The sequence below is a fragment of the Micropterus dolomieu genome, linkage group LG02 (assembly GCF_021292245.1).
Source record: "Micropterus dolomieu isolate WLL.071019.BEF.003 ecotype Adirondacks linkage group LG02, ASM2129224v1, whole genome shotgun sequence".
Lineage (NCBI taxonomy): Eukaryota > Metazoa > Chordata > Actinopteri > Centrarchiformes > Centrarchidae > Micropterus > Micropterus dolomieu.
In genome coordinates, this window is record NC_060151.1 from 21,978,326 (window position 1) to 22,006,292 (window position 27,967).

At 38.1% G+C, this 27,967-nt stretch overlaps 1 protein-coding gene across 1 annotated transcript in view; it reads left to right on the plus strand.

The window, feature by feature from the left end:
• The window catches only part of hs3st4 (heparan sulfate (glucosamine) 3-O-sulfotransferase 4), a 90,560-nt gene extending 70,571 nt beyond the window's left edge, over positions 1-19,989 (plus strand). The window contains exon 2 of the mRNA XM_046042339.1: positions 19,335-19,989. Within this exon, the coding sequence (XP_045898295.1) occupies positions 19,335-19,989 (655 nt within the window). The remainder of the gene's footprint in view (positions 1-19,334) is intronic.
• Positions 19,990-27,967: the final 7,978 nt, after the last annotated feature.

Genomic DNA, 27,967 nt, shown 5'->3' on the forward strand with positions numbered 1-27,967 from the left:
CAGACTCTCAAACCAGTGTAACATTATGGCCTAACTAAATAAAACTGTAATGTTACATGATCAACAATAAACCTGTAACCTGTTTTCAGCTGACGTTAATAATTAATGTGATGGCAGCCAGTTGGACGTAAATGATTACGTTAATCGACCACCATAAGTTTGGCAAGCTCATTCATCTTTTCATAACGAACGACAGTCAGAGTTAACCTCAGGTAAGTCATAGCTAAAGCAAGAAGCAAGCTAACGTTAGATGGCCAATGCTGAGCTAAACATGTTTACTAACCTCAGGTTACTAACCTATTTTGCGTTCGTGCTTCTTTGTTTGGGCCTTGTTGTATGAAGTTTTAAAGCCAAAGTTTATGATGAATGGTTTAGCAGCTGCCGGTGTTTGTTGTCCTCTCTCAAGTGTGGTCGCGTACAGCAGATCCGTAGTACGTGTGATGTAGGCAGGTTATAGGTAACGTAGGGAGGGGAATAATAGAATAGAATAGAAAAACTTTATTAATCCCCAATGGGGAAACTCACTTGCCACCAGTGTACATCACACAACATACAGTATAAACAGAAAGGACAACCAGTGTATACAAACAACACAACAAAAAAAAAAACAAAAAAACAAAACAATGCACCCATTTAAAGCCTTTAGAATCCTGATTAGAGCTGACAGGTTTTATAAAATGTGACCAGCTGATAAGCTTAAAGACAAAAATCTGAAATATTCATTAAAAAATAGAATAACAGCAAGCTCATCAGACGTTTTCTAAAAATAAACATTGCTCACGAGTCCTGCACCTCGAGTCAAGTCTGAAGTCTTTTGAGGATGAGTCTCGAGTCAAGTCTGAAGTCACTGTGTGTGCGACTTAAGTCAGACTCGAGTCCGAGTCTCAAACTCAGGTCCCCATCTCTGCTGTATACAAACAAACTAGTTAGACATTTGAATTACCTGGAAGTAATTAGGGACTGTCATAAACTGAGAAGTTGCCCATATGAACACCTCATCCCTTTAAAGACTTACTGGGTATGCCAGCCCCTTCAATTTTGTCTCAAGAAGCAAATTTATAAGAATCCCAACTGTGTTGAGAAGAAAATGCCCAATTTCTTTCTAGCAAGCTGCTTCTCTTACTTAAGTAAATTAAACGAAACACTTTTTCTGCTTTGGAGCACTTAAGAAACATAAATAATTAGAGGTTTTATTGGGAATATCTGACAACGCGGTCATGGGATTGGTTTGTGCTTGTCTCAAGCTGCATATTAAGTCATCGTAAGTACAGAGCTGTCCAAATGGGACTTGTACCATATGTTTATCAACAACATAAGTCTCAGACATTATCAGTCTGTCCCAGAAATGTCTGAAGCAGCTGTATAAAGACCTTTCTTTTGGTTAGTCAAAGATCAGTTTAAGAAATGCAGTGTGTAAAAGAAGTAAGCTTGTTTGCAAAAATTACATTATCATGATGGTAGCTCATCATACATGGTCATTTAAACAAAATAAATAAATGGGGAGAAAAAACTAAATGCGTATGAGGCTTATCTCAACTTGTCACTTCAGTGTTTTTGTTTCAGATGTCAGCATCCTTAGCTGTGAGAAATAATGAACATCCAGAAGGAGAATAAAGCATATTTTAATAGCCTTCTGTCTTGCTGAGGTAAAAGTCAATGTGGAGACCATTTATAATGAGGCAATCATCAGGTGGACCTTGTGATAATATTGTTTCACATAATATGTCCTGAAATTCTCCTGACTCACAAACCTTCCCCCAGACAAGCAGCAGAACCTTTCCTGAGCTCATTACAACTGGAAAAACCAGGAACACATTACATGCTTCTGCAGTGTGTGGATATTAACATGAATCATGCAGGTGCCGAAGGCTTTGCACACAACATTCAGCTGGGCTTGTAAAGATTAGTGGTGCCTGTTGACTTGAAAACATTCATTTGAAATGTGCAACTAAGCAGAGGATTAATTGAGGAGAAAATTCTTTTTGACAGGCTTTTAACTGCTATGCGCTGATATGAAAACTGTCCATTAAAAGCATTAATGACTATATACCCATTTCAGTTCATCTGAGATTATCCCTGATGAAACCACTCTTAGTTTGATAATTTCTTAAAGATACAAGCAGTGGGAGAGGCCAACAGTTTGAAATTCCCAGTTTAATGCGTAAATCCTTGTTGTGTGAAAGTTGACTGTGGTGTGTAAATTATAACAACATCTGCTCAGAGAAACTGCAGGAACTGACAAAAATGAATTCACCGTGAATCCAATTTTACTAAAATGGAACAAAAACAACCATATTAAGTTCTGCATAACGACAATGTGAAGAACATAGTAGAATATAATTCAAAATATTGCCAATTGCCTTTTTTAAACGATACAAGGGACACTGAACATTACACATGTGATTGTTGAGCATCTTATTCCAAAACCATGGGCATTAAACTGCTGCTATCATCTACTGCTTCTGGGAAGGCTTTCCACAAGAACCTGGCTGCAGGGATTTGCTGTCAGTCAGCCACAAGAGCATCAGTGAGGTCAACCAGTGTTGTTGGGTGATAAAGTCTGGCTCACATCGCTGTTCCAGTTCACCCAAAAGGTGTTAGATGAGGTTAGGTCGGGCTCTGTTCTGGCCAGCAAAGTTCTAAACTGGGAAAATAATTTCTTTATGGACCTGGCTTTGTGCACAGGGGCATTGTCATTGAAAATGGAAAAGGCCTTGCGCGAAGCTGTTGCCACAAAGCTAGACGCACACTATTGTCTAAAGCAGTAAAAATCATTTAAAAAGTATTTTATTATATCAGTGACTACCTTTCATTTTGCATTCCAACTAGAACTCTCTGATCTTCCACTTGCTTTCTTCTAGATGTTACTAATGTTTTCCACAAGAAACCTGAGGCTGCTTTCCAATTTTATGGGCCTAAACTGTGTTAGAACAGCAACCCTTGGTGTTATAAATATAAAATCATTTAAAATAGAAGACCTATCTTTTTTATCTAATTTTTAATTTAGGGTAATCCAACCATGTCGAAACTTAATCTTATTTTTATATATGTTTTTACTGTTTTTGGTATTGTATTTGATGTTTTATTGTATTGTTTTCAAACATTTTTATATTTTATTTTCTTAAAGTTCAGTTCAAGAATGAAATAGATACAATCTGATGTACCACTATTCTCAATATCATGAAAAGAACACAACCAACTGCCTTCCTGGCAAGTTTCCTAAGAAGAAAATAGTTATAACAATTTACTGTTAAATTAAATAGCAGCTGGATATTCCCGCCCTCATTCTTGTACTTCACTCCCGAGCCTCAATTACACAAAATTTCTGACGGGTGCAGATAATCATACATAACTTTAAGAAACAAACTGTCTTCCTTTAACGCATTTCTGGCATTTGAATTAGCTGATAAAGTCACTGGAGAGAGCTTTTGGTGAAGTAGATTTGAGCTTTCCTTGTGCATTGATTTGCCTAAACAGATCTTTATTGAAGAAAATATGAAGTCACATTGTGTTATAAATGATATCTGAACAGCCCTTACAAGATTACAAGACACGTCTGCAAACAGCGAGCTACAATGGGCTCTTGTTCACTGCTTTTGTAAGCTCTTGACTAAAGCATAAGCCTTTTAGAAGCCCTCTATTCTATCACTGCTATCATGAGAATATATTGCTTGTATGTGCAAGAATCATTAGGCAATTAATTAATTGTATAACTTTACACACCCTGGTGTCCAATTCGATTTATGAGAGTGGATTGATAGTAAAATTATATTCTTTAAATGACCAGAGCATTTCTTTCATACAAGGGGAGGGCCCGCATCCACTGCAGCGTGACATGGAGAGTTCAAGGATTGGTCGGCTTTAATGGTGTTCACACCAAAGTTTTTTCTTGGATGATAAATCAGTAAATAGTTCACAGTGGTTAATGAGGTACTGTATAGTAACTGAACTCCATGGTTCACAGACAGAAACCTGGGCACTGACGGAGATAGAGACAGTTTAAAGGCATGTGTTACTGAAAATGGCATCTTTCAAAAAACTAAATTTTGTTGAATTTACATGTTGGTACACATATCCACACATGGCCAAATTCCTAAAAAAAGAAAGTGAGCTTTTGCAATATACCTTCAGTGTAAGACCCTTTTACGTTACAGCGGGAGAAGCACCAAAACGCCGCAATGCAGTTTGCTCTGCCAATTCATCTGATCACAGTGCTTAATTGAATACTGAAGTGAAATGCAGACAGCTAGAGATAGCAGAGCAGGTTTCACAAGTAATTGAAACATGCTACTCAGCCCATAGGGATAATTTGCTTTTATGTAATCTATCCTCTGTGCTGGAAGCGTACCTGCTTTAAGTGTTGGTAAAGGACTTTCATGGTCAGCAATATGTTTGCATCTCAGAAACTAAATGCACTCCTGTCAACATATGAAGTAATGAGGATATCGTTTAGCTTGATAATTTAGCAGGTTTTAATCAGGTAGACTTCTGAAATACACTTTATTCCATCAGAAAATAAAATCAGCCACCCCCTACAGCTACAGGAAATTCAGTTATAATCAATGTAAAAGGACTTGTTTGGTAGCAGATGTGCAGATATAAACTGTTAATCTACACACAGTAAGTACTTAGGACAAGGACAACAGGAACTAAGGTTCAATAGACCATAGAGTCTAAACATTGCTTTGCAAATATGTAAGTCACATACTTTTAGTTAAGTATTTGCATGGGGATAGTGTGGTACGCAGTATGTCTCCCAGTGCACTATCGAGTCAGCAAGTTTTCTTTGGCAGAGATGTGGGCCAAATAAATAGCCAAGCGTTGGGGAATGATGTTAAAGTTGAACCATAGAGATACTAAGATGAATGTGCATAGAGGCATCCAGTGGTGTTGTTGAGCAGGTACAGTTTTGAGGTGCAGGTCAATACTTGCCACCATCAGGTGAAAGTGTTGCAGATGCAACAGGCTGCGTCGTTTCTAAAGCATCCATATGTTACCCGAAAGCAATTGGTTTCTAATTGGTTTCTATGCATGGTGCTATAGCCACACCATACTGTATGGCCCTCAGCTGTTTACTTTAATGCTGTGCAATGCCCCTGACTGTGAAGGTATGCTGAACATTAATGGTGATGCCCTTTCTAAGCCAACTGTACAAGTAATGTCCCTTGTGTGGGAACATGTACATGCTATCATTTGGAGCAGAAGTGTGTCTGGTCTCAGCTATCTTTGGGACAAAACATCACAGGAAAAGCAGTGGTTGTTTTTATTTCATTTCTCTGACTTGTTGTCAGAGAAAATGTGACCTCACAATGCTCAAAGCAGTTTGTGGGAACAATGAAGTGTGACTGCTCAGGCTAAGAAGTTAATCACTGGCTATATTTTGAAATCCCCCCCCCCAAAAAACCGTGTTTTTATGTATGTTAAATCCCAGTGATGCATATTAAATTTTCAAATAGTGGACATTGTTTTCCATTTAAAAATAGCACAGAAAATGATACCAGAGGATATTTAAAATGTCAAAATATCTGTAACAACAGGTCACAATTTATGAAGGTTATGTTATTATGCTTCAACTATACGAGAATTCAAACCTAATTTTCTATCACTTTGCACTTGTCCAGATGACAGCAGCAGTGAAGTGGCCGCACATCTCCCAACAGAATAACTTCTGTTTATGTGTTTAGGGCAGCCGACATCTTTTGGTGTTCAACACCCTTGTCTTCTAAATTAATTGCAAATTGCTGTGTGTCACTGAAGCACTCAGTCATCCCATGGAATTACTTGTAAAAAAGGCATTTGGATGAAGATCACCTAACTCTGGTCACTGTGCCTGGATTTTCTTTTATCATTGAAGTGTATTCAATGACATACTTTGTCTTTTGTGCTGATTTAAACTGGAATATACTCAAAACTATTTGTGTGAAAAGTAGAATTTAGAATTTTGCAGTTTAAAGACAGATTGAAAGTAGTATTTGTGGTTAATGTCTTTATCCCATAATTTTGTAAAATGTGTTTTATTTAAGTTACTTACATCATTGCTATTTAATTGAATTGTAAATCATTTTGGCTGTATACTCCCAGAATAGAGCAGAATGTGTGAGGATAACAATAGAAAAAAGCTTAGGAGATTAAGGTTTAATATTTGGTTTTATTCTATCTATAAACATTTGACACATTTCTCTTTAAGCTCTCCCTTTGGCAGCCTGGATTACACAAGTTATCTCTAAAACATTATCCTGCATTTGTGATGTGTGTTTATGGCAAATTCACTTGCTGTGTCAAACTACCTCTGCTAGGGAGATTAAGGGTGTGCACGGGGGTTTACTGGAAGTGCTCAAACAAGCTGCTCAAAGGGCTGAGGGCTATACCAAGATCCATTCAAGGATTACATCCTCATATCTCCTCCCATCTTGAGTATTGAAAACCTGCGAGATGTTCAATGACTTGCAACAGCCATTTCACAGCTGAAGTGTTGTCTGTCCATTTTCTCAACAATAAAGAATATATTTCTGTTGGTTTGGGGTTGTAACCAGCAGATGTAATGCAGAAAATCCATATTAAACAGGTTAGAGGTTCTGCAGAGGCTGTGGTTGGTGTTGCCGCAATATTATGGTTGCAAGTCTTTGAGTCTGTGAAAGTGGGAAGACTCTTGCCATGCTCTGACCCTGAGAATTGTTAAATACACATGACAGAAAGAGAGATTGGTTGTTAAGTTTTTTATGTTTTCTTTCTGACAGCACAGTGAACCCACTCATACCGTGCAGTTAGATTCTTTTTCATAGTGGACTCTAATCCCTTCAGTCTTCTGCAGGTATGAGACTCCAGGAGGAGAAGTAACCCAGTGAGATTAAGGTGTTAGATTAAATCTAACAGTGATTAAATAACCAACCATTATATGACTGTAGCAAATTAATTTCCCCAGTGTCATGTCAGCCTGGCTAACACAGTGTATTTGTGGAGCCAACAGTGAGCTCCTGATATTAGCTGTAGTCATACCAGCTTTGGAATAGAACAGCCAACCTAGTGGCCGGTCTCTGTTCAAAAGTCACAGTCACAGTCAATTTCACATTGATGTATATAATAATAATAATAATAATAATAATCCTTATTTGTAGAGCACTTTTCAAAAACACAAAGTGCTTTAACAAGTGTAAAGAATAATACAAAAAAAAAGATAAGAGCATGAAGATTTAATATAAAATTAGTAAAATACAATAAAATAAAAGGGATAAAATAAAGTCAAATAAGATCGGGAAAAGCTCTCCTATAAAAGTATGTTTTAAGAAGGGACTTAAAAGAGTTCACTGACTCAGCCGACCTGATAATGTATTTTGTTATTTTATGTAGTGTGTTTGTTGTTTTGTGGCTGTTTTGTGTCCTTTCTTTTGTTTTGTCTTCCTGCCCAGGGACAACAGATGCAGATTAGCTGCTAGCTAACTCTGGTGCAATTATCTTCATTGTGTGCTGTCCTTGTCAAATAAACAGTAAATTAAATACCAGTATGAAATAAATAGACCCCGAAGACAAACAAGATTTTAAGGATGCCAAACTCTGCATTTGCATTCCCAAAAAACGACACCCTAAAAACAGAAGTGCCCAAAAAGGATTCTTTGTCAGACATAAAAGAAAACATTCATGTGCTTCTACTGTACAAGTAAACAGCAAATCTTTCAGAAAATAACCTTTTCAGTGCTTGTCCCTGTCTGCAGTTGTAAATCTAGCTGTCACTCAGCACATTTGAGTATGATGTAAGTATGAAAGCTGGGGCTATTAAGCTTGTGTCAAATGAAAGAACGCTTAAGGCACTCAGAATTGGTCATAGCTGGCATTTATATGGTAAGCAAATAGAATATCCACCATGGAAATGAGGTTTTCTAAATGAAAAAGATAGCTCAGCTTTTGTGCACATATGATAGTGGGAGATAAATATACATGATAGCAGTTCACACGGCAGGTGAACTTTTTCTGCTTTTTTTCCCTCCCAGCAGACTGTCTGAATTGAGCAATCTCTGCCAGCTAAAGCACAATTTGGATTAGCAAAAGCCCCACTGATAGGTCAGCTTAGCCCGTAATGGAGCAGCTTAGGCCTTGTCTGCATGATTATAACATTCTTAGCTGCCTGTTTCCTTGCATCCAGATGTAACAGTACAAACATCTCTGCCTCCTTTTAATCTCAACACAAATTTAAATCACAGTGACATAAAATTATAACATTATATCTCTGTATATGATGTAGTCTGACAAAACAAACTAATTGCGAGTGTGCTGCTGATTCTAATAAATGTTTAAATAATCTTGCATAGCTACAAAAATTCAAGCAACAACCATTTGTCATTCGTTTGCCACATTTCATTTAATGAGAAAGTAATTATCTTTGACATGACTTTGCTGTTTCATCTGTTGAATCAAAGCATCATAATGTCAACTGTAACAACATTTTAACTACTTTAGACACACCAGACATTTCAGCTGTGGCAATTCATTGAGAAATGCTGGCATTTGAAGAATATCTTTTAGTTAATTGATATTTAGCTGCTCTGTTATTTTGTTCACTTTGGTTTTAAAGTGCCATAAATTGTTCAAAAACTTTGTTCTCAAACCTTTCAGCAGTAATGTGTTTTCAACAGTTCAGCTTGTGGTTGCGCTTTAAATTAACGCTCCCTCTAGACTGTTCCAGCTGTTCTGATGAAACACATTAATGATGAAGAGAATTGTCCCTCATGTCACAGATACTAGAGTGTGTGTGTGTGTGTGTCTAACCTCAGCGCACTCAACTACACAAAGAATTTAAGGGTGTATTGTTAATAATAGTGATTGTCAGCAGACTTCTCTGCACAATCAATAAACAGGTACAACAGGCCAAGACAAGGTTAAAGGTTTTAACGGTTCATAAGTGGTGATGTCAATGATGGATATTAATTGAAAAGGAGATTACCAGAAAAATCAATTGTTTTTCCTTGCAAATGATAATCCAAACGTGTGAACTGCTCTGTGATTTAGTCATTGTCAAAGTGGCTTATAAAGTCTCCCAGACTCTTCTGATCACACATTTCTCTCTGAGGACTTTTTACCTTATCAGTTTCAATGAAACTATTACTATTAAAAAAGAACTTATCACAAAAATTAATACATGCGCTTTATAGTATTTTCATCAGCAACCCCCACCCTCTCACATTAGTCAATGACTCAAAAAACTTTTTGTTTATGGGTTAATTTCTTACTAAAAAGTGTGACTTTTATTTACAAGCTTCAAACATAAAAGTGAAAGCTTATGAGCGGCACATGCAGGCAGTGACACTTTTGCAGCAGATTGCTGCAGGGCAGCCCACAGCTTTATGAATGAAGAACATCAAGAAGGCAGTTCTATAATGTATTGATAATTGGATGCGTAATGTATTTGTTTGGTGTCAGAACACTGGTTATACTGCACAAGTTAATCAGGATAATTTGTCTTCATGACAGAAACATCTATTCCTGTTGTTTTGTGGGTGAAATGCTAACTTCCTGATTCGTGGAAGACCTTACAGTATAATATGTACAGTTTACCAGAATACCTGATAAAGGTTGCAGTTCCTTTTTCCAAGGGTGAGAAACTATTTAGTTAATATGGATTCAAACAGAATATTCACATACAGAAGAAGTACGGGGCATGAGAGAATAATTTAAAAAAACAAGACAAACATAAATGTACTGAATGATCAGTTGATGTTGATTTGTACTGGTAACAATAATAGATCCTGAATTCAAGAAGTTCCTGGGATTATAGAATTAGCACTCCCATTGTCATTTTGACCACATTTTAGCCTTCACCCACACTGTATCTGCTGAGGACCCGTTTCCATCCCTTTTCGGTCTTCTATCGCTACAGCCAACATCAATATGTTACAATGAGTACTGGGGTGGGCCAACCTTCCCAGATGACCTGTCACAGCAGCTGAAAAGATTTTAACTTGTGCCACAGTGTTTGATTGGTATTTAAGGTGCCTTTGGAACACACTACACATCATTGTGCTTTTTGTGTGCATTCGAAAGATCATTGGAAAAAGAAATAGAGGGAGGGAGCTGGTAAATCTTCTATACAAAGGTAATATATAGTTCATGCTTCCTCTCTCTTTTGTCTGTAGGGATCAAATATTTTGGGAACATTTAATAAAATGCAATGACGAGAGAATGACATTTTTCCACGTGGTTGATATTCTTCCACATAGAATATATATACAATATAAAATCCCTGTAGGGTGCCATTACCAGGAATACCAATCAATTTATACATTAACTTATCACACATGATTCACACCATGCTTAAAATAACACACACTGTTTACAAAGACCTATCAGCACAGGATCATAAATATGATGATCTGAAATAATCATTTCTCCTCTCGCACATTGGAATAGACTCACAGCCCTCCCCAAGAGAGAAAATCTTTCCCATTTGTCACATTTAGTTGCTGACCAGTTGCAGCTGTGAATTGCTGACCAAACACTTTACATGCATTTTGCTTTTTAAGACTCAGTTTAAAGCTCTTCAAGTGGGCCACTATTTAAATAGCAGGATCAATACACATTTAGACTGCCAGATCCCAGTATGCCAGTGTGCTGCTGCACATGTGGCCATTATAACAAGGGGTCAAACAGAAGTCACAAGGCTTTGGTGGCACTTCTGGTAAGGGAGGTGCTACTGCTGGGGACATACAGAAGGATTACAATTCAGTGATATTTTTATTCAGTTATTCCAATAATCATTAAATTGCCTCAATGAATTTAGAAGGAAAGAAATTGGAAAAGAAAATGTGGAACATTTTAGTATGGAAAAGAGCGGGAAAGGACACTGTAGACATAGGCCTATAGTGTAAATGATCTTAATGAATGTATAACAACGAGGTAACACGCAAGTCTTCCAAAGCTTTTTCTCATCAGACTAGCACTTCACACAATCTGGTGCATGTGATGGAGACCTGACCTCATCTTCACTGGCTCAGGAAGAAAGAGAGTTACATGCTTGAAGCAGTTCTCATCACTGTTGAGGTTGGACATTTAACTCTACTGAGGAATTCAAACATAACACTGAAAACTGCAGACAGTGTATAGACAGAGACTCTTGGATTATAATATATTCCATATTAGTTGGAATTCAAAGTTATGGATTGGCAAGTAAACCAGCTAACCATTTTCAGCTGATCATTACATAAATATTTTAGGGCTAGGGAGAAAATTGTCTTTTGTCATCTTAATTTTATTGCTCATTTTAATCCATGACCAAGGAAAAGACTCCCACACCATTTACCCCTGTGAAATTCCTGCTGACCTTGAAAACTGTCTGCGATGGAGAGCAAAATACAGCAAAACTATATCTCATTTCTATTTTATAAAATTTAACTTTAACATTTCTTGAACATTTTCTTGTTTTGAAAAGAGGAGCTTTTGATTTAAAACCAAGGCAATGGCAATATGCAGTTTAGCAATGTAGGAAAGTGGTTATTGTTGTGTGGAGCCTTTGTTTGAACACAGGTAAATGGTTTTCATACATACACTTTTCCTAAATAATATTGGACCAAAACAAACCAATCAAACTGTGGCTTGTAGAACAGGAGTTGTGACAGAGAATCATCACACAAACGTGCACTGAAAGGGACTATTTACTGCCAATGAGACAAACTTTTGTAGACAACGAGAACAATGGTTGAAATGAAAGATTAGACTTGAACTCACTCCTGCCATTTTTCCAATAAACTCCAAAAAGCCTCCTGTATTATTCAAAATTGGCATTGGAATATTTAGTCTATTTGGTTTAATTATAGTAGTGTCATTGTTGCATTTTGCATTCATTGGATATTTTTTGTGGATTCATGGCAGGTTACCAGCTACATTTTGCATTGTTGATTTACACATATTCCTCTTACTGTAGCTTTAAATACTGCTGGTAGTCTAACAAATGCATTTAAGGAACAAATTAAGGCAATGACAAGTAACTAGTTAACTTTATTCTAGCCTCCCTTAGTGGAAAAGCTCAAATACCTAAAGGTTGATTAAATATGTAGACCCGGTGGTAGTATTGCTGTAATTCTTTCCTTATATTCATCCTGACATTTTGTGACTTACTTTATATATCTACAAAAAGGACAAAACTGCCAAATTCTCAAATTTTAAATCACGTTCTGCCTGTATTGCTGGATATACGCACTAATGTCTCTCACAGAGAATGGAAAGAGTTTGTGCAGTCTCATCTTTGTGGTGTCACACTGACCTACAGCTCCATAATGAAGTGGGGAAAAAATGGAAAAAAGACTGACTGTGATAGGTAATTTCCTGGAAAGGTTCATGTTCAGGTGTTTAACTGATGGTGCTGCCAAAAAAATAACCTCTTGGATATAAGCAGACAACCTCTCTTTCCAGTAAACTTTCTCTACACTAAGTTCAGCACACCTCTTGAAAACATACAAGAAGAATCAGGTATTGTATTAACAGTCTATCCTACATCAACAACTGTGTCATATTCAAAATGAAGCAAAAATCATGTTTGCTCTCTGTTACAGAGAATGAAACACAGATGCTGTTTCATGACTGGTTTTATTCCATTTGTTTCTGATGATGGCTTTAGCCATATGGCCTTGCTCTGGTAGAAAGCAGTTTATATCTTCTGAAGCTTCTGATGCCACTTGTTTATCCACACAGTAATTGATGCCCTTCAATCTTGTCATCATGCTGTATCACTACAGGCTTGGTGCACAGTGCATAATTGGAAATAAAAAATGCCAAATGCCAGCATTGCTCTCATTTTGAAGATTACATTTTTTAATTTTACACGTACGGTTAGACTTCAATTACCTCAGATGAAACCACTTATTGCAAGTATGCCTTATCAAATGTCGTGAATATGTCATGTGATGAATGAGCGTGAAGGAACAACAACGGAGACTAATGTAAAATGTTACTTCATATGCAGCGGTCAGATAGTGCAGAGTTTTATCTGCGGTCAACTTCAGTGAATTAAGTGAGTGGATCCTGAAGTGCCAGCCATTTTTCTTAGGCAAGGAAATCTATCATGGTCAAACTGTCATATTAATTGGTTCTGCTTAACTGAACTGAATCTGCAACATTCCTAGGATGTAAATTTTAGCCTTTGACTTTGACGTATTCAGGTGTGACTTCCAATTACAGCTGGCTGCTTTGTGCTTTTGTTTGAGCTAATACACATTTGGAAAGTTTTTCAGAGAATAATGTTGGGAGATGCAAAGATAAAAAAAACAAACATTTGTCAAACCTTTAACTTCTGGCACTGACAGGACGTTTACATTAACTGTAATTAAAAAACATGAACTATAAAGCAACATTAATGCCATTTTCTATTTACTTGTGTGTAAATATGGTTACCCTGTGCATATACCTAACATACTAAACACCATGGAGATGGTATTTTCTGTTTCAGGTAGATCTCTCTGTGTTTTACTTTCGTCAATAAATGACATTGACAGTGTTCAGCACTTGTTTTTTCAATGTGTGTGTGTGTGTGTGTGTGTGTGTGTGCTGCTGCCGTAGAACGGGGACCGGCACTTCACGATTGCTTGTTTTCGCAGTGGCAACATCAATAACAGAATATTGAGGGCAATTGTGATCAAATTGAATGAATGTAGCCTGAAGTGCTCTCATCAGCTTGTCCAAAGTCAAATAAACAAACAAGCAAAGAACAATAAATGTAAATCATCTTTCAGAGTGGTTGACTGCTGTTGTTTTTTTATTAGAGCACAGATGAACCATTATGTAAGATTTTTATTTTTGGTTTAGGGTTTGTACTGTATGGGTTTTTTTTTTTTAGGTTTGTGAGGAGAAATCAGTGCCTTTTTATAGCCAGTAATGTTAAAACTAGACACTGAAGTTGAAAAAAAGCAATATCCTTCTTTGAGTCTCTGATTTAAGATAAGATTGCTTCCATTTTCTCCCCAGACTTTAATGCAGTTAAAAATAGACTCGTTTTTCAGCTCAGATGCACTGTTGTGGACTAATGATGCACGGTGGTACAGCATCCCAAACATCCTCATAGTTTCCCTCATCACCACATTTTATTTCATGATGTTTTATGTCCAAAGGGCATCTGCTTCAGATCTCAGCGCTGCAGTCTGGTGATGTGGGGGGAGAAGTACCTGGCTTGCCCACTGTTGGAAGTGGGACGGTCTTTGGGGAATCTCAGGAAGAGAGTGGGGAATAAGGTTTTGATCAGGACCAGCTGTCACTTCTGTCCTCAACTATTCTGTTGAAGCAGACAGTGCTGCAGAAGTAGAAGTATAATGCTCTTATTTAGAGAGGGGAGGCTGTTTTGTGTTTTAATTAGTCTCAGCATTTAATTCTTCTTGCTGTCACTAAAACTAAATGTGTTCAGGAGAGACCATTAATAATAAAGTAGATTAATAACTTTATTTATGTATGACAGTATAATCAGCTTTAATCCCACCACCAGGCTCAGAAATGTTGTATTAGATTAGTGATAAATCTGAAGGTGAGTTTGTGTAGGTGAGACGATGGACTCAAAGATGTGTAGTTTATGATCTATCAAGGTCCTAGACACTCGAGGTGGTAGAAAGCAGAGTACTGTGGCACACTGAAGGACAACAGTGATAAGCATACAGGATGTAAAATGTATGTATGATATAATTTGGCTAGAAAAATGCTGTTCTCAACAGACAAATAAATGTGTTGCTCATTTGTTAAATGCATTAAAAACTAGGTTTCAAATCTAAAGTATTTCTTTTAATCAATACATATTGTAAAGTAAAGTAAGTAAAGAAAATATGAATCTGTCACCAACTCAACAGCAGCACAAACTACAACCTCCACAATGACCATAACATTGAAGCAACACCTCTCTGAAACAGTGTCACCAATACTGAATAGTGTAGGATGTTGTATTCTACTGCATTGGTTTTAGCTATATGTCAGTGTATTTTTTCATTTGCGGTGGAGGACTTGATTCAACAGCAACCATAAAAAGCAACAAAAATAAAGAATGGATTGACTGATTTGGGAGTAAAAGTGTGAAACATTTGAAGAATCCTACTTGGATAATACACTATTAGAGTTAAAGTTAGATGAATTTTGCAAATGCATGGAGTAGAAGGATGTCAGTCCTTTGTTCCTGCTTTTTAAAATGTCTCTGACATACAACTTGCATGATACAAACAGAAGAAAATATTTGCGTAAAAAAACATAACCAGTAGGTCTGTTGCATATTACATAATACGATCCAGTGGATAGTGTCAAGGCAAGCCCACCTAAAAGATCCGTTCACTACACTCAGGTGGGAAGGTCAGATTCAGGTTGAGAAAAACAAAAACAAACCAAACTCTCCAGCATTACTTGAGCCTGATCTGATCACTGACAATGGCAGCATACTCTGTATTTGTTTTCCTCCTAAAAGTTGCACCTTAACCGTGACAAAACAATGCCTCCCACACCATTGCAGACCGACTAAGACCCTTTGCTGTGGCCTGTAGGCTTGTTTTTATGTGTGCCAAACATGTACGCATCCAATTGTTGAGAGCCCAGTGAAGAATGACTCATTTGACAAACCTTTTTTTTCTTCCTCTCCACTTCTCAGTAAACCAATGACTTTGTTCCATGTGCTGCTACAATCACAATCATGTCACTCAGGGCAAAATAATGGGATTATTCATTGCAAACTGACCACAGTATCTCTCACTTCAAATGTCCTGACTGACTGTTGTTGATGAATAGCCGCTAACACCCTCGATTGATTTTTGCAGACGGACTCAGAGTAACACCTCAATACAGTTACCTTTCGTGATACTTTCTATTGTCTGCCTACGCTCACGGTAAAGGCTCTGGTTCACTAAAAAGAATGTCTGATACTTTGTTTTTTAAATACTTGTACATAAAACTAAGTGTAGCTTTCATCTTTCATCATATCTTTAATGAAACTTGCAAAGGGCAAAGATTGCTGCACCTCCCTAGCAGGAGGATTATTTTGTCAATATTGACAGAAAGCCAAAAAATGAGACATTTCTATTATTCACGCCTCAATATCATCATATTATTTTTTTAAGGAATTATTTAGAGGATCACAGTAGTCTGCCCACATAACTGGCACTGCCTCCAAAATGTGTTCTCCGAGGACTCAGGAGCATGTTATGAGTGGACTCCTTTACAATAATTGATTGTATTTGACATGACATGGAGGAAGCTTGGCGGATTGATACTGTGCAGCAGAGCTGTTATCAATCCAAATGAGAGACGGGGGGAGCTTTTATTTCTCTGCCAGAGTTTATTAGAAAGAACTTAGCTTCTCTGGAGAAACGCTATCCCTCCAGAAACAGCTTGGACCTATTAGAATCTGTGAATCTAAATTAGCGTGATCCCTCACCTCATCATGCCTCGAAATATTCCCCGTATACTAGTTTGACAGAACATAATGAAACATTGAGTTAAATGCCTGGGCATGTTCCAGAGCACTTTTTTCAGTGGGCGTTTAGGCATGAAGAGTTGTGATTATCTGCGAAGATTAGTTTCTGTCTTAACAAACACAAACATTTGCTGTGATTTGGTATACTGCACATTCTGAATGATGAATCAACATTTAGAGAAGACTGGACATGCTCCAGATCTGAATTTCGTGTGGAGTGGGTGTGAAATGGATTTCCTTCAAGTTATAGCACAAAACCTCAATACAACTGGGGAAATGTTGCTGTAAAGGTTGATTTTCTCCTTTAATATTTATTTGTCTGACTTGGATCTGGATGCAAGGGATTTTGTCAGCATTTTTATGTATTACAGAACATTAATAAGACTGCAACCAGATGTTTTCCAAGGAAATGTAATGGCTCTCAAACAGTTTCTGTGCGAGTCGCATTCTCCATGAGCTGCTATTAGTTTGTCAAAACTCATTAAAAGTTGCTCCATGCTCTAAGTACAAGGCACCTTAACAAGGTAGATTTATTTATCATTTTACAACACACGATGAAGTTGTAATTCTCTTTATGCTACTAACGTTATATACAAAAAATCTTTACAGTAAGGGCTAGTAAATTATAACACTTGTGTTTTCAATGTAAATAAAGCTTTGGACATGTGCGGAAAAGCAAGAAAGTACATGGTATGTGGTATGTTCTCAGTCTGCGGCAGTAAACAGCAGATGGTTTGCAGGGCCTCTTTAGCGCTATGGATTTCACTTACCTACCCACCTGAATGACCTGTGTTGAGCTGTGCAGCTGATGCGGAGAAAAAAAAAACATTTAACAGTTTGCTCTTGTTTACTCCAGTTCCACTAGACTACAAGGCCAGAGAAGTCATTTGCCATGCACAGAGATATTAGCTTGTTTATCAGCATTTTGATTTCCATTCCGCCTCGCCGTCCCACTGACATTTTAGATGGACATGATCCATGACTGATTCCCAATCAAAATGGAACCTCAGTAACATAGCAAAGTATTTGGCTTGTGCAGTTTCCATTTGTTTTATAATTAAATGTATGGTGATTAGCGCCGGGCCCAATGAGGACAATAGCTTGTTATGTGCACAGCTTCTAAAAGGTAACCTTGAACATTGTACATCTGTCCTGTCAATTGGATATGCTCCAAAGATGCACAGCACATTACCAGGGAGATGCTGCAGCTCATGTCCATACAGTAGGATGCAGTTTGTTTCAAGGTGATTTGCTGTAGTATATTTGAGCTTTTTTTTATTACCATACACAGTGATGCTGCACCCTCAGACCACCTACTGTACTTTGGAGTTGAGTTAAATGGCAGACAGAGCTGAAGGTTACAAAAAGCTTTAGCCATTCATTACTGTAAGAAAGGAAGTGTGGGAAGTGATGGAATATAATGAAAACTAATACTCTTTCTAGTCACTATGCTATCTGTAGATATGTTTAATATCCCATTAAAGGGCCAGAAGTAACCACAGTTCTATACTGTCCAGAGACAAACATAATCCGGAGGGAAATTACCCATCACGAAGGCAATACTGTTACTGAGATGCAATTACCAGGCCACTTGTGAGACTTTCAGCCCAGTATCCATGGACGCATGTGTGTGTGTGAGGGTGGTCGATATGTGCATAGCAGCTCTTATGTTTTGCAGAGTAAATTGGATTCTTTGCTGGAGAACAGTTAATTTAAGATATGTCCAAGATGCAAATGATTGATGTGAATATATCGTTGCAACTGTAGGTTCGGGGCAGGGCAACCTAATATAAAAAATATTGCAGGGAGAAGGAAATAGCTTTTATCCCAGAATTATGGGGAATATTTCTGCACTTACTCTGTGAGTCTCCAGATGGAATCATTTGGATTTTTGCTCGGCTGTTATATATTAATTTCCAAGCAAACATGACTTAATTTGTGGAGGAAAAAAAAAAGTGCATGCTTGGATTCTGTTTTACTTTATATTATATTGTGGAGTTCCTGCTCTCGTATTAGTTAGTAGTTAAATAAACGGCGTGTCTCACAGAGGATTTAATGTACCAATTTAGCACTGAATCACATAGCCTACAAACAAAGAAAACAGCACGGATTGGAATGAACATCAGTGTAAACATTTGATAAGGATTTGCTTGAGGCGAATGCTATGCTTTATTATTGATACCAAAATAGAAACTGTGGAAACAAGACTTGCTTCTGTGCGTATGATCTACTTGCCTCTGCACTGTCGTGTCCCACAAGTCATTCTCACAGACCAAGTTGAACATAATATTTGTGGCAATGGCAAATGGCTTCCCATTATTCCCAGGATAAATTTCTCAAGTCGGGGACATTTCTATTGTACTACAAATTATCACCTTGAATCTGATAATGAATCACTGTTGCCTTCAATGAACAGCCCCTAACCTTAAACGTAGTACAAAGAGGAGAAGAACAGAGCTGCCTGCACCAATTGCATTGGATGTGCATAAGAAATAAAACTGCCTGCACAGAGTGTGAGCCTTGCATGCATAATAAATGTATGACAAAACAATACCCCAGGCACCCTAGTATTAATGATATGCAACGAACTCATTATTAAAGTTCCAAAACAGCTCCTGGAGTAACACAGATGGAGTCAATTAAGCAATGAGCATACTTGCTTGCCTGCCGTTTCATCTTCTTTCTTTTATCTCCTGCATATTACTCCATGGATGTAATTAGCTGTATGTTTCTCCCCACAACATAATGTCCAGTGATAATAACAGTTATTTTCCCTTGTAATTCCAAATAATGTACTGCTTAATAAATGTACCAAATTTGCTTGCACTGTGTCCTTGGGTATTTCATTTGCACTGCAAGAGGTGTTGAGGATAATACCGTGCTAAGCTGCTTTTTTCTCTTCTCCTGTTTGTGTTCCCAGAGACCTGATGCCTTCAACGCTGGAGGGGCAAATCACCATGGAGAAGACACCCAGCTACTTTGTGACTAACCATGCCCCAAAGCGCATCCACTCCATGGCCAGGGACATCAAACTTATTATTGTGGTGCGTAATCCTGTCACTAGAGCCATTTCAGACTACACACAGACTTTGTCCAAGAAGCCTGAGATCCCCACCTTTGAGGTTCTGGCGTTTAAGAACCGGACGCTGGGTCTTATAGACGCCTCATGGAGTGCATTGCGTATAGGAATATATGCGCTCCACTTGGAGAGCTGGATGCAGTATTTCCCCCTCTCCCAAATGCACTTTGTCAGCGGGGAGAGGCTCATTGTGGATCCCGCGGGTGAGATGGCCAAAGTGCAGGACTTCTTGGGGCTGAAACGGATCGTTACAGACAAACACTTTTACTTCAATAAGACAAAAGGATTTCCGTGTCTGAAGAAGCCGGAGGACAGCAGCACTCCCAGATGCCTCGGCAAGTCTAAAGGGAGAACTCACCCTAAAATTGACCCGGACGTGATTCGACGGCTGCACAAGTTCTACAAACCCTTTAACATGATGTTCTACCAAATGACTGGACAGAACTTTGAATGGGAGCTGGAGGAGGAGGGTGAATCTCGTAGCTCTCAGGACTAGCAGACTGCGGCATGGCACGGCACGCAGCCACACCACCAGCCTTCTCAATAAAACTACTATTGTCTCGCTTTGTCTTCAGAGAGAGTGCTTGAGCACGCCAATCAATCATGGCTGTCTTTGCAGTGTCTGTATCCATTAGAGTTTACTGACATGCTTTTTCTCTCCCCTCAATACTAATGTTGTTGATGATAGCAAATCATTATTGTATATACTAAACATAAAATATATTTATATTTGTGAAAAGGAGATGATTTATTCATTTTGTTTTCAAAGCACAGTGCTGATATAAAAATCATGTTGACTATGGCAATGCATGCGATGAGTTAAGTGTCCTTACCTCATGACCCTAAGGGCAAACTCTGCCTGTTTCTTCTCCCTTTACTTTCCTGCAGTTTGTTGCCCTCACACCCACTCACCAGCATTCAGTACAAAAGATATTCTATTTCAATGGCTAAGGCCATGAAGTGCTCTGTATTATGTCTTCTCACACTGTCCTGCTGCTTTAGAGAGAAGAGAGAAAACTGATTAGACATATAGTACAATAATCCTTTGACATGTGCTCATCTTCTCCGTTGCCCATATTCTGAGTGGAGACAATCCTTTTTTTGTCAGTCTAAGTTTACCAAAGTGTTAATTTACTCAGTGTCAGTGTTCTGGTTGCTCTGCGCTCATTAATTGCACACATATTCAATAAGAGAGCTGATGTACAGTGGCCATCATTCAATAATTGGATTGTTTCACTGCATAGCTGAACATTAGCATACTGATGACCGTGCACTGAAAAGTGGTGCAGTATCAGTGGTTTTGGTATAATTTGACAAATGAATCCATGTACTACAAATATCAACGTTTAGCTGTGGATCAAACAATTCTGGATCTTGACAAAAACAATTTTCCTGCTGCTAAAACAATACCCAAACTATCAGTTAACTCTTGCAGTCCTTCACTGTTTGCCTCCTGACCCTCCTCTTGTCACACTAATACATGTCAATGAGGGTGAAGAACGACACCGGAAGACCGAGCGCAAGTTTGTTAACAAACATCTGCTGCGACGCGGTCTTCTGTTGTTAGAGATTAATGGCGTGGTAAATAAACCGCTGCTGCTGAAAATAATGTCAATGTCAGAAAGGATTTGCTGTCAAGTAAAAGCTACGTACATGCCCAGGTAGATTGCCAAGCCATTACTGTATGTACTTAACTTGAAGGAGATGATTTCTGGCAGGGAAATGTGCTGTAACTAGAGGTTTACTACCAAACACTTGTGATCAGCAGGATCAACAGGGAGATGATTATGTGTCAGAAATAACAGGGTTTTGCTGTGAAATGTTCCTTTACTCATGCAGTGAAATACCAATATGACCCATCGTCTTTTCTTTATTTTGCATAACTCGCTGTGCGTCTGTCTGTTGTCTCTGGACTTTCCATCAATTGAGACAATCAATGCAGTCAATAAGTCAATAAATACAGTCTGCCACACATCACTGGTTGCTACAGCTATGATGCATTGCTCTGTTAATCCTCCCTGTTCTGTTGCCATGGATGGCTGGATTGGTTCACTCTCCGTAGACCCCTCTGTCACCCTGGGGAGGCTGGCACCAGCAGCTACTTACACAGAGCAATTGATTCAATCAAAGTAAGCACTATACTGCCCTTTGTAGCGCCAAGCCTGAACACTTACCACTGAGTTTCACTATCCCACAGTCCCAACTTCCACTTTGAGGCTTTTCTGTGCAACCATCCCTTGGTGTTTTCTTGACAATCTCTCTGTCTCTCTGCACTTTTACATTCCCCTCTTTCTCTCTCCACACACGCCAGCCTCTGTGCCAACCTGTTATGGTGGGAGGCTTCTTCACAAGGCACAGCACTCTTTATAGAGATAATCATACATTTAAGAAAAACCTTTATCATTATTTATTAATTTATTCATTCCCCAAGCTTTAGAACATGTATAATCCACCTTCAGCACCAGACAGTCCCTCCTATTCAGTGTAGAGACTCTCAAAGAAATCATCACATTAGGCACCCTATAATGTTATTAGGACATATGAGGACTCCATTTTCCATATGCACTCCAGCTCATCATTTGCATTTCCAGGATCACACGCATGAGGGATTTCCACGGCAAAGCTAAAACTTGGATCCAACCTCTCATTAACAGAAACACACACACCTCTTCCTTTTGTACCTCTTGCTTGTTTTAGGTGCAGGCGGAGTGCTGTGATGCACCCTGCGAGAGTTACGACGCATGAAAGATATGCAGAGCTGTCCTTCATGTGTTCCTCCTGGTGGGGGTCATGCTGCGTTATGTGGTTCATCAGTGTTTTTCAGCATCAAGGAAAGAAGACTGTGATGATAAATGAGCATCGCATGCTCATCAAACTGTCACTGCTTAAGTGCCATCATTTCAAAATGGAGTACAAATTCATATTTGTCAGTCATTACTGGTAATTTGGCTGAAGAGCTGAAACAGTAATTCATGGTGTGAAAGAGATACCTGGATGTACATTGGAATGATTTGCAGTTGCAGCTTGGGTGTTTTATTTTTTGGTTGAAGGGCTATAATAATATGTATGAGAGGTGTTTTAAAGTGTTCTGTTCAGTTTCCTGATATATGATCTATAATGATATACTGCTGAGGGGCTTAATGAAAGGGTACAGCAAAAATAAGCTCAGTTTGAACCAAACCAGTGTGAATAGTTTGGCTGTGAAAACGCAAATGTTTGCAAAAACCCTTCCAATGGAGGGAAGCCTCCTCTACTGCCAACTAATTGGTTTTTCACTTCATTTGAGTGAATGATTACTAGCTATATAAAGATGCGCAATAGTGTCAACTTCCACAACTACCTTTGCACTAATCCAGTCTTTAATGTAGTTATAATATCCTTCTTTTAATGTCCGCTGACATCAATCATCAAATTAATAAAAAAAACAAAAACAGATATTTGTTGTGCAGTTTTAGCAAAGGTTTGTAAAAAACAAATTTGTGTAATTGTTCATTGTTTACATGCAGTAAAGGTTTTTCAACAACAGTGAATATTTCAAAACAAATATCCACAATCTGAAATAAGCTGAAAATGAGATGCAACTGTACACTCTCCCAACACGCTCATCTTTTTCATCCATAATGAAACCATTCATTTATCCATACTGCAATTGTGTTTGCATGGAAATGTTCCCGAGGTGGCTTAGTCACACATTGAATTTAGCTTCTCCATGCACCAGATTCTTATTGATCACTAAATTAAGGATTAAGCGCAATCCCTGCCTCGCGCTCTACACTCATCTTTTTTCCCTATTCTTTCAATATCTTTGTCTTCAGGTGTATGGAGGGGTGAAGAGGGGTCAGGAAATGAGGACAATGCGTCTACTGGTTGCCAAGGACAACCTGTACATTGGTGACTGAACATATTAAGATTCACAATCCAGATATGAAGGTGTATATCCTCCATTTCTTCAGCAAGATTCCTCATTTCCACATTTTCTAAATTTTGATGACTCTGAAATGTATTTCCCCTGCTGTGTAGAGTATAAATGGTATTCCACCTCATTTCAGAGTCCATGACAACAGGACTGGAATTATTTTTAAAAATGTTTTCAATCATAGATGGTTCCTACTGCATATCCTCAGATCAACAGTTTCTGCCATTTCCACAGACCAGAATCGGAACCAGGAGTAATCATTTCATCTGCTGCAGCTTCCTGAAATCAGGAACTTCCTCTTCAACCACCTCAGGAAAGGAAAAGCATCCTCTCATAAATCTTGACTCAAAACCTATTCTCTCCTCTGCACTGTGTGTGTTCCCTACCCACTGCCCAACTATACATGTCTCACACTTTACAGGTACTAAAATTTGAGTCATCGTGTATATTTTTGCAAATGCCTACCCATGGTCTGAATGCTCTGAGACATCTCTTTGAGCTATCTGATCAGAATAATTACAATTGCAGTTGCTGATGTTAAAAATAAACATAAATTGTTCAAAAATGACTAAAACCGATTTGATTGCCAGCAATTCTGCACAAATATGGGTAGACTCATTTTTGCCATTGAAATACAAAAAAGTCCAGCACTTATTATTTGTTACTAAGCAAGTTTTACCCTTCTTGTGCTGTTCACTATTAATTCAGTTTTCTTTGTTCTGTTAATTGATGAGATGCTGTGTGTACAGTGCAGTTATTGTGGTGGATAATATTTAAAAAGGTCCGCTTGAGCAAAGACTATTTCAAAAGCAAAAAATGCCACTCAGCATCAGTGTTCACAGTTATCATCTAATCACCAAGTAATCACTGAAAGATAAACCTGTTTATAATGTAGACCAATAAATTAGGCATACATAATTAACATATGTGTAATGAAATCAGCAGAAAATCGCATTGGCTTCTCAAACAGTGTAATGATAATATGCAGTAATCTAGTTGCAACTGAAAAGTATTAACCCAGTAGTCTCCCCCCACCCCCTGTATTAATACTCTTAATAACAACAACAACAACAAAAACTGTGTCTCTCACACACAGGAATCTGTCTTTCAATTCTTATGCAGGCCTGGTTCAGGGGGGTTCTTTTCCCCCTTAAATAACCTGCACTCTTCTGTGTTCTGCATCCATTGTTTTCTAACTTTACACAGTGTGTCTCGACATAAAAACACAATTCAGCGTTGTTGAATGAAATGTTTGAGGTTTATTTTGTAATTGTTTAAACATTTTGAACATATTGGATTTGACATATACCAGATTAATATTTCAGACTGAATTTTGGAATTCCTCAGCCTCCATCTGCACAAAAAACAATTATTTACACTCATTCATTCAGCTCCCAGGAGCCCTACTAGTGAAGGAGAAACACAATGCATTTTATAGCTTTTTTTTTAACTGATTGCAGAAAATGTTATCATAACTGAAAAAGCTGTCTTTAACATCCAAAGTTATTAAAATTGCATAATGTAAGTATCACTGCAGACACATTCTTCTCTTCTGGAAAAATACAGTCTGTCAGATACACTGTAAATTTTGTTGTGCATTTCTTCCTTTCTGCCAAGGTGAACATTCTTTTGAGTGAACATTAAGGTCTGGTCTAAAAAAGTTGCTAAAGGCTACGTTTCTTGAAAAAAAGCTTGCAGAAACTGCTGTATGCACATCATGTAGATGGTACCATAAAAGGTTTTCAAAAATAGCCCAGCTAGCTAGTCCAAAAGTACTGTTTAGTAATAGCACATATACTGCATAGTATATTTATTTAGAAAATGGGACAAAATAAAGTCCAATATAAATGATTACAAAAGGATATACTGTTATCATCAGTGCCTGTGAAGTGGTAAAAAAATAGTTGCCAGTACTACCCATTAACATGCTGGCTTGAGTGGGCATGTGTGTATTCAACAGCTTATTAGTTGAGATTCAACAATTCAACTGTTTCACAAATAAAATAGTTTTCTGGAATGACTCCACTGTGGTTAAGGTTTGATTAGGGCTAATGCTAGTGTATTCATAATAATTTCAGATAGTAATAATTATTCCAGTTGGACACAACAGATTCATTTTGGTAGGACGTTTTCTTCCACTAAATCCTTGTGCACAAAAAATGCTCTATATGGTGGTTAGTTTCTAATTTGTTAATGCTAATCACAAAGTTGTCAATAATCACAACCATTTATGCATAACAATGAGTTTGATGTAGCATGTCAGCCTTTTTTTAATATCCCGGCCCATCCAGGCTGTGATGGGTCAGTTCACAAAAATGGCAACTTTATGCACAAGCATGCACTCGATCTTCTTCTTCCTCTGTCTCCGCAGACAGAGATTAGCAGGCTGGTGAGAATAGGAACAGGTGTGTGTCATGAGTAAAGCAGTTTATTTAAGGAACCACCCAGAGAACCTGATATGGAGAGGGCATAGGTGCCGGTGTGCAAGTAAAAGTCACAGTATTCTATAAAATGCAGAAGTGCCAGTACTGTGTACCGGTGAGTACCAGCCCACTTCAAGCACTGGTTAGGATGTAAAACACCCACTGCCACATTGTTTTTAACAAAGAAGCATGGAGAAAAATAAAAAGGAGTCTTGGTCGGACTGTGGAAACACTTCAAGAACGCAAATCAGTCCAGTTTGCAGGACCAATTGTTTTGATTAACACATTCCTTTAAAATTCAACAAGTTATGGATAGACATTTTTAGTCTACATTCATGAGATATCAGTCATATTGGAAAATGATACTGTGTAATGAAACTGCAATCAAGGGCACATGGTGTCAAGACTTAAAGATACTAAACCACTGTTTCCAGCACCAAATTCATCTTTGCTTTTATATATACAGTAAATCAGTGGTGTCATGGCCCCCAAAAATTATATGTAAATGTCTGGATATGATCATAACATTCTTACTTATCTGCAACATAATTCAAATCTATGATATTAAAAACCTTCTATATGACCAGAGGGGGGAAGTGTATGTAGTGATTGATTTTTCCTTGAATGGCATCTCCAGACTAAATGATGTTTTTTTCAATCAATTTATGATCCTCACATCTGACTAGATGATCAGTTCTTCAAATGTTTTGTTCCAAATAGGACATGTTTGCCATTTATTAGAATAACAATATACGGAGAACAAATGAGTGTGCAAGGCAGAGAAAGAAACAAGTGTCAGGTCTTTTGTATAATGTTTATTATTGTCTACATGGATTAAGAATGTTCAGATATTAAATGCTTAATGTCTCTTGAGATAGATAGGAGATAATTGACACCTTTGCACGTAGCTGCATGTGACTTGGACATGCACAGGAAAATAGACTGTAAAAACTGGAGACTACTACTCTACTGCTTTAGCCCCTAGACTTAAATCTGGTCCCCCAGGGCCAGTGCCCTGCAGATGTTTGATCCTCCCTGACAGTTAACAAGCCACACCTGGTCAGTATCTACTTGGCACCAAGTGTGGGACATTAACTATCAAGGAGGATCAGAAGTAGGATCAAAAACCTGAAGGGCATCAGCCCTCAAGGACTAGAATTAAGTGTCTAGGCTGCAGGCCAAAATTGTGGCTTTTCTTGAAGCCCAGCACTCCACTGGAAGAAAAGATGTTCTAAGATGGTCCTGTGTCACCTTGAATTTAAGGCCTCCATGCAGCATAATAGAAGCACTAGTCAGTAATGTCTAGTTTTTCATGGTCTTAAGAAAATACAAGCACACTGTAGAAACAGAAGTTCTGGTTTGAGGCTTGGCATGCCTTGGAGAATTTAACGTGTGCTGTCTGTTTATTTTATGTTCTTTGTGAACCTCTGAGCTCTTTTTGGACAGGATCAGTTTTCCAAATGTGTCTAATAAGTTATTATGTCTCATGTAAGACATTCAAATGAGTGTAAACTTGTTGAAATCTCTTCAAACTATTATAAAAGTGGGAGTAGAATCATTGTGAAAATGTCAGAACTGAACTATTTTAAAATGATTCTATTCATTTATTTTCATTCTGATCATGATGAGCCCCCAGCAGGGAGTATGCCCTATATGCCCGAGGCAACTAAGTTATAGATTCAGTTGGATTCTTGTTCAGAAACCAAGCCTATGTATGAATGAATATAGTCAGAGACTTTAGAGTTAGCTGAAGGACAGCAATATAATTGTGAGCTGTGGTGTTGGGAGTGCCAGGCCAGAGGACAAACAAGCAAACATCAGTGTCATTCAGACCGTTGTGCTGAAGGGGGAGCAGAGCCGGAAGGCAATGCTTTCGATTTACCGGTCAATATATGTTCCAACTCTTCACCTACAGTGCCTTGCGAAAGTATTCGGCCCCCTTGAACTGTTCGACCTTTTGCCACATTTCAGGCTTCAAACATAAAGATATGAAATTTTTATTTTTTGTGAAGAATCAACAACAAGTGGGACACAATTATGAAGTGGAACGAAATTTATTGGATATTTCAAACCTTTTTAACAAATAAAAAACTGAAAAATTGGGCGTGCAAAATTATTCAGCCCCTTTACTTTCA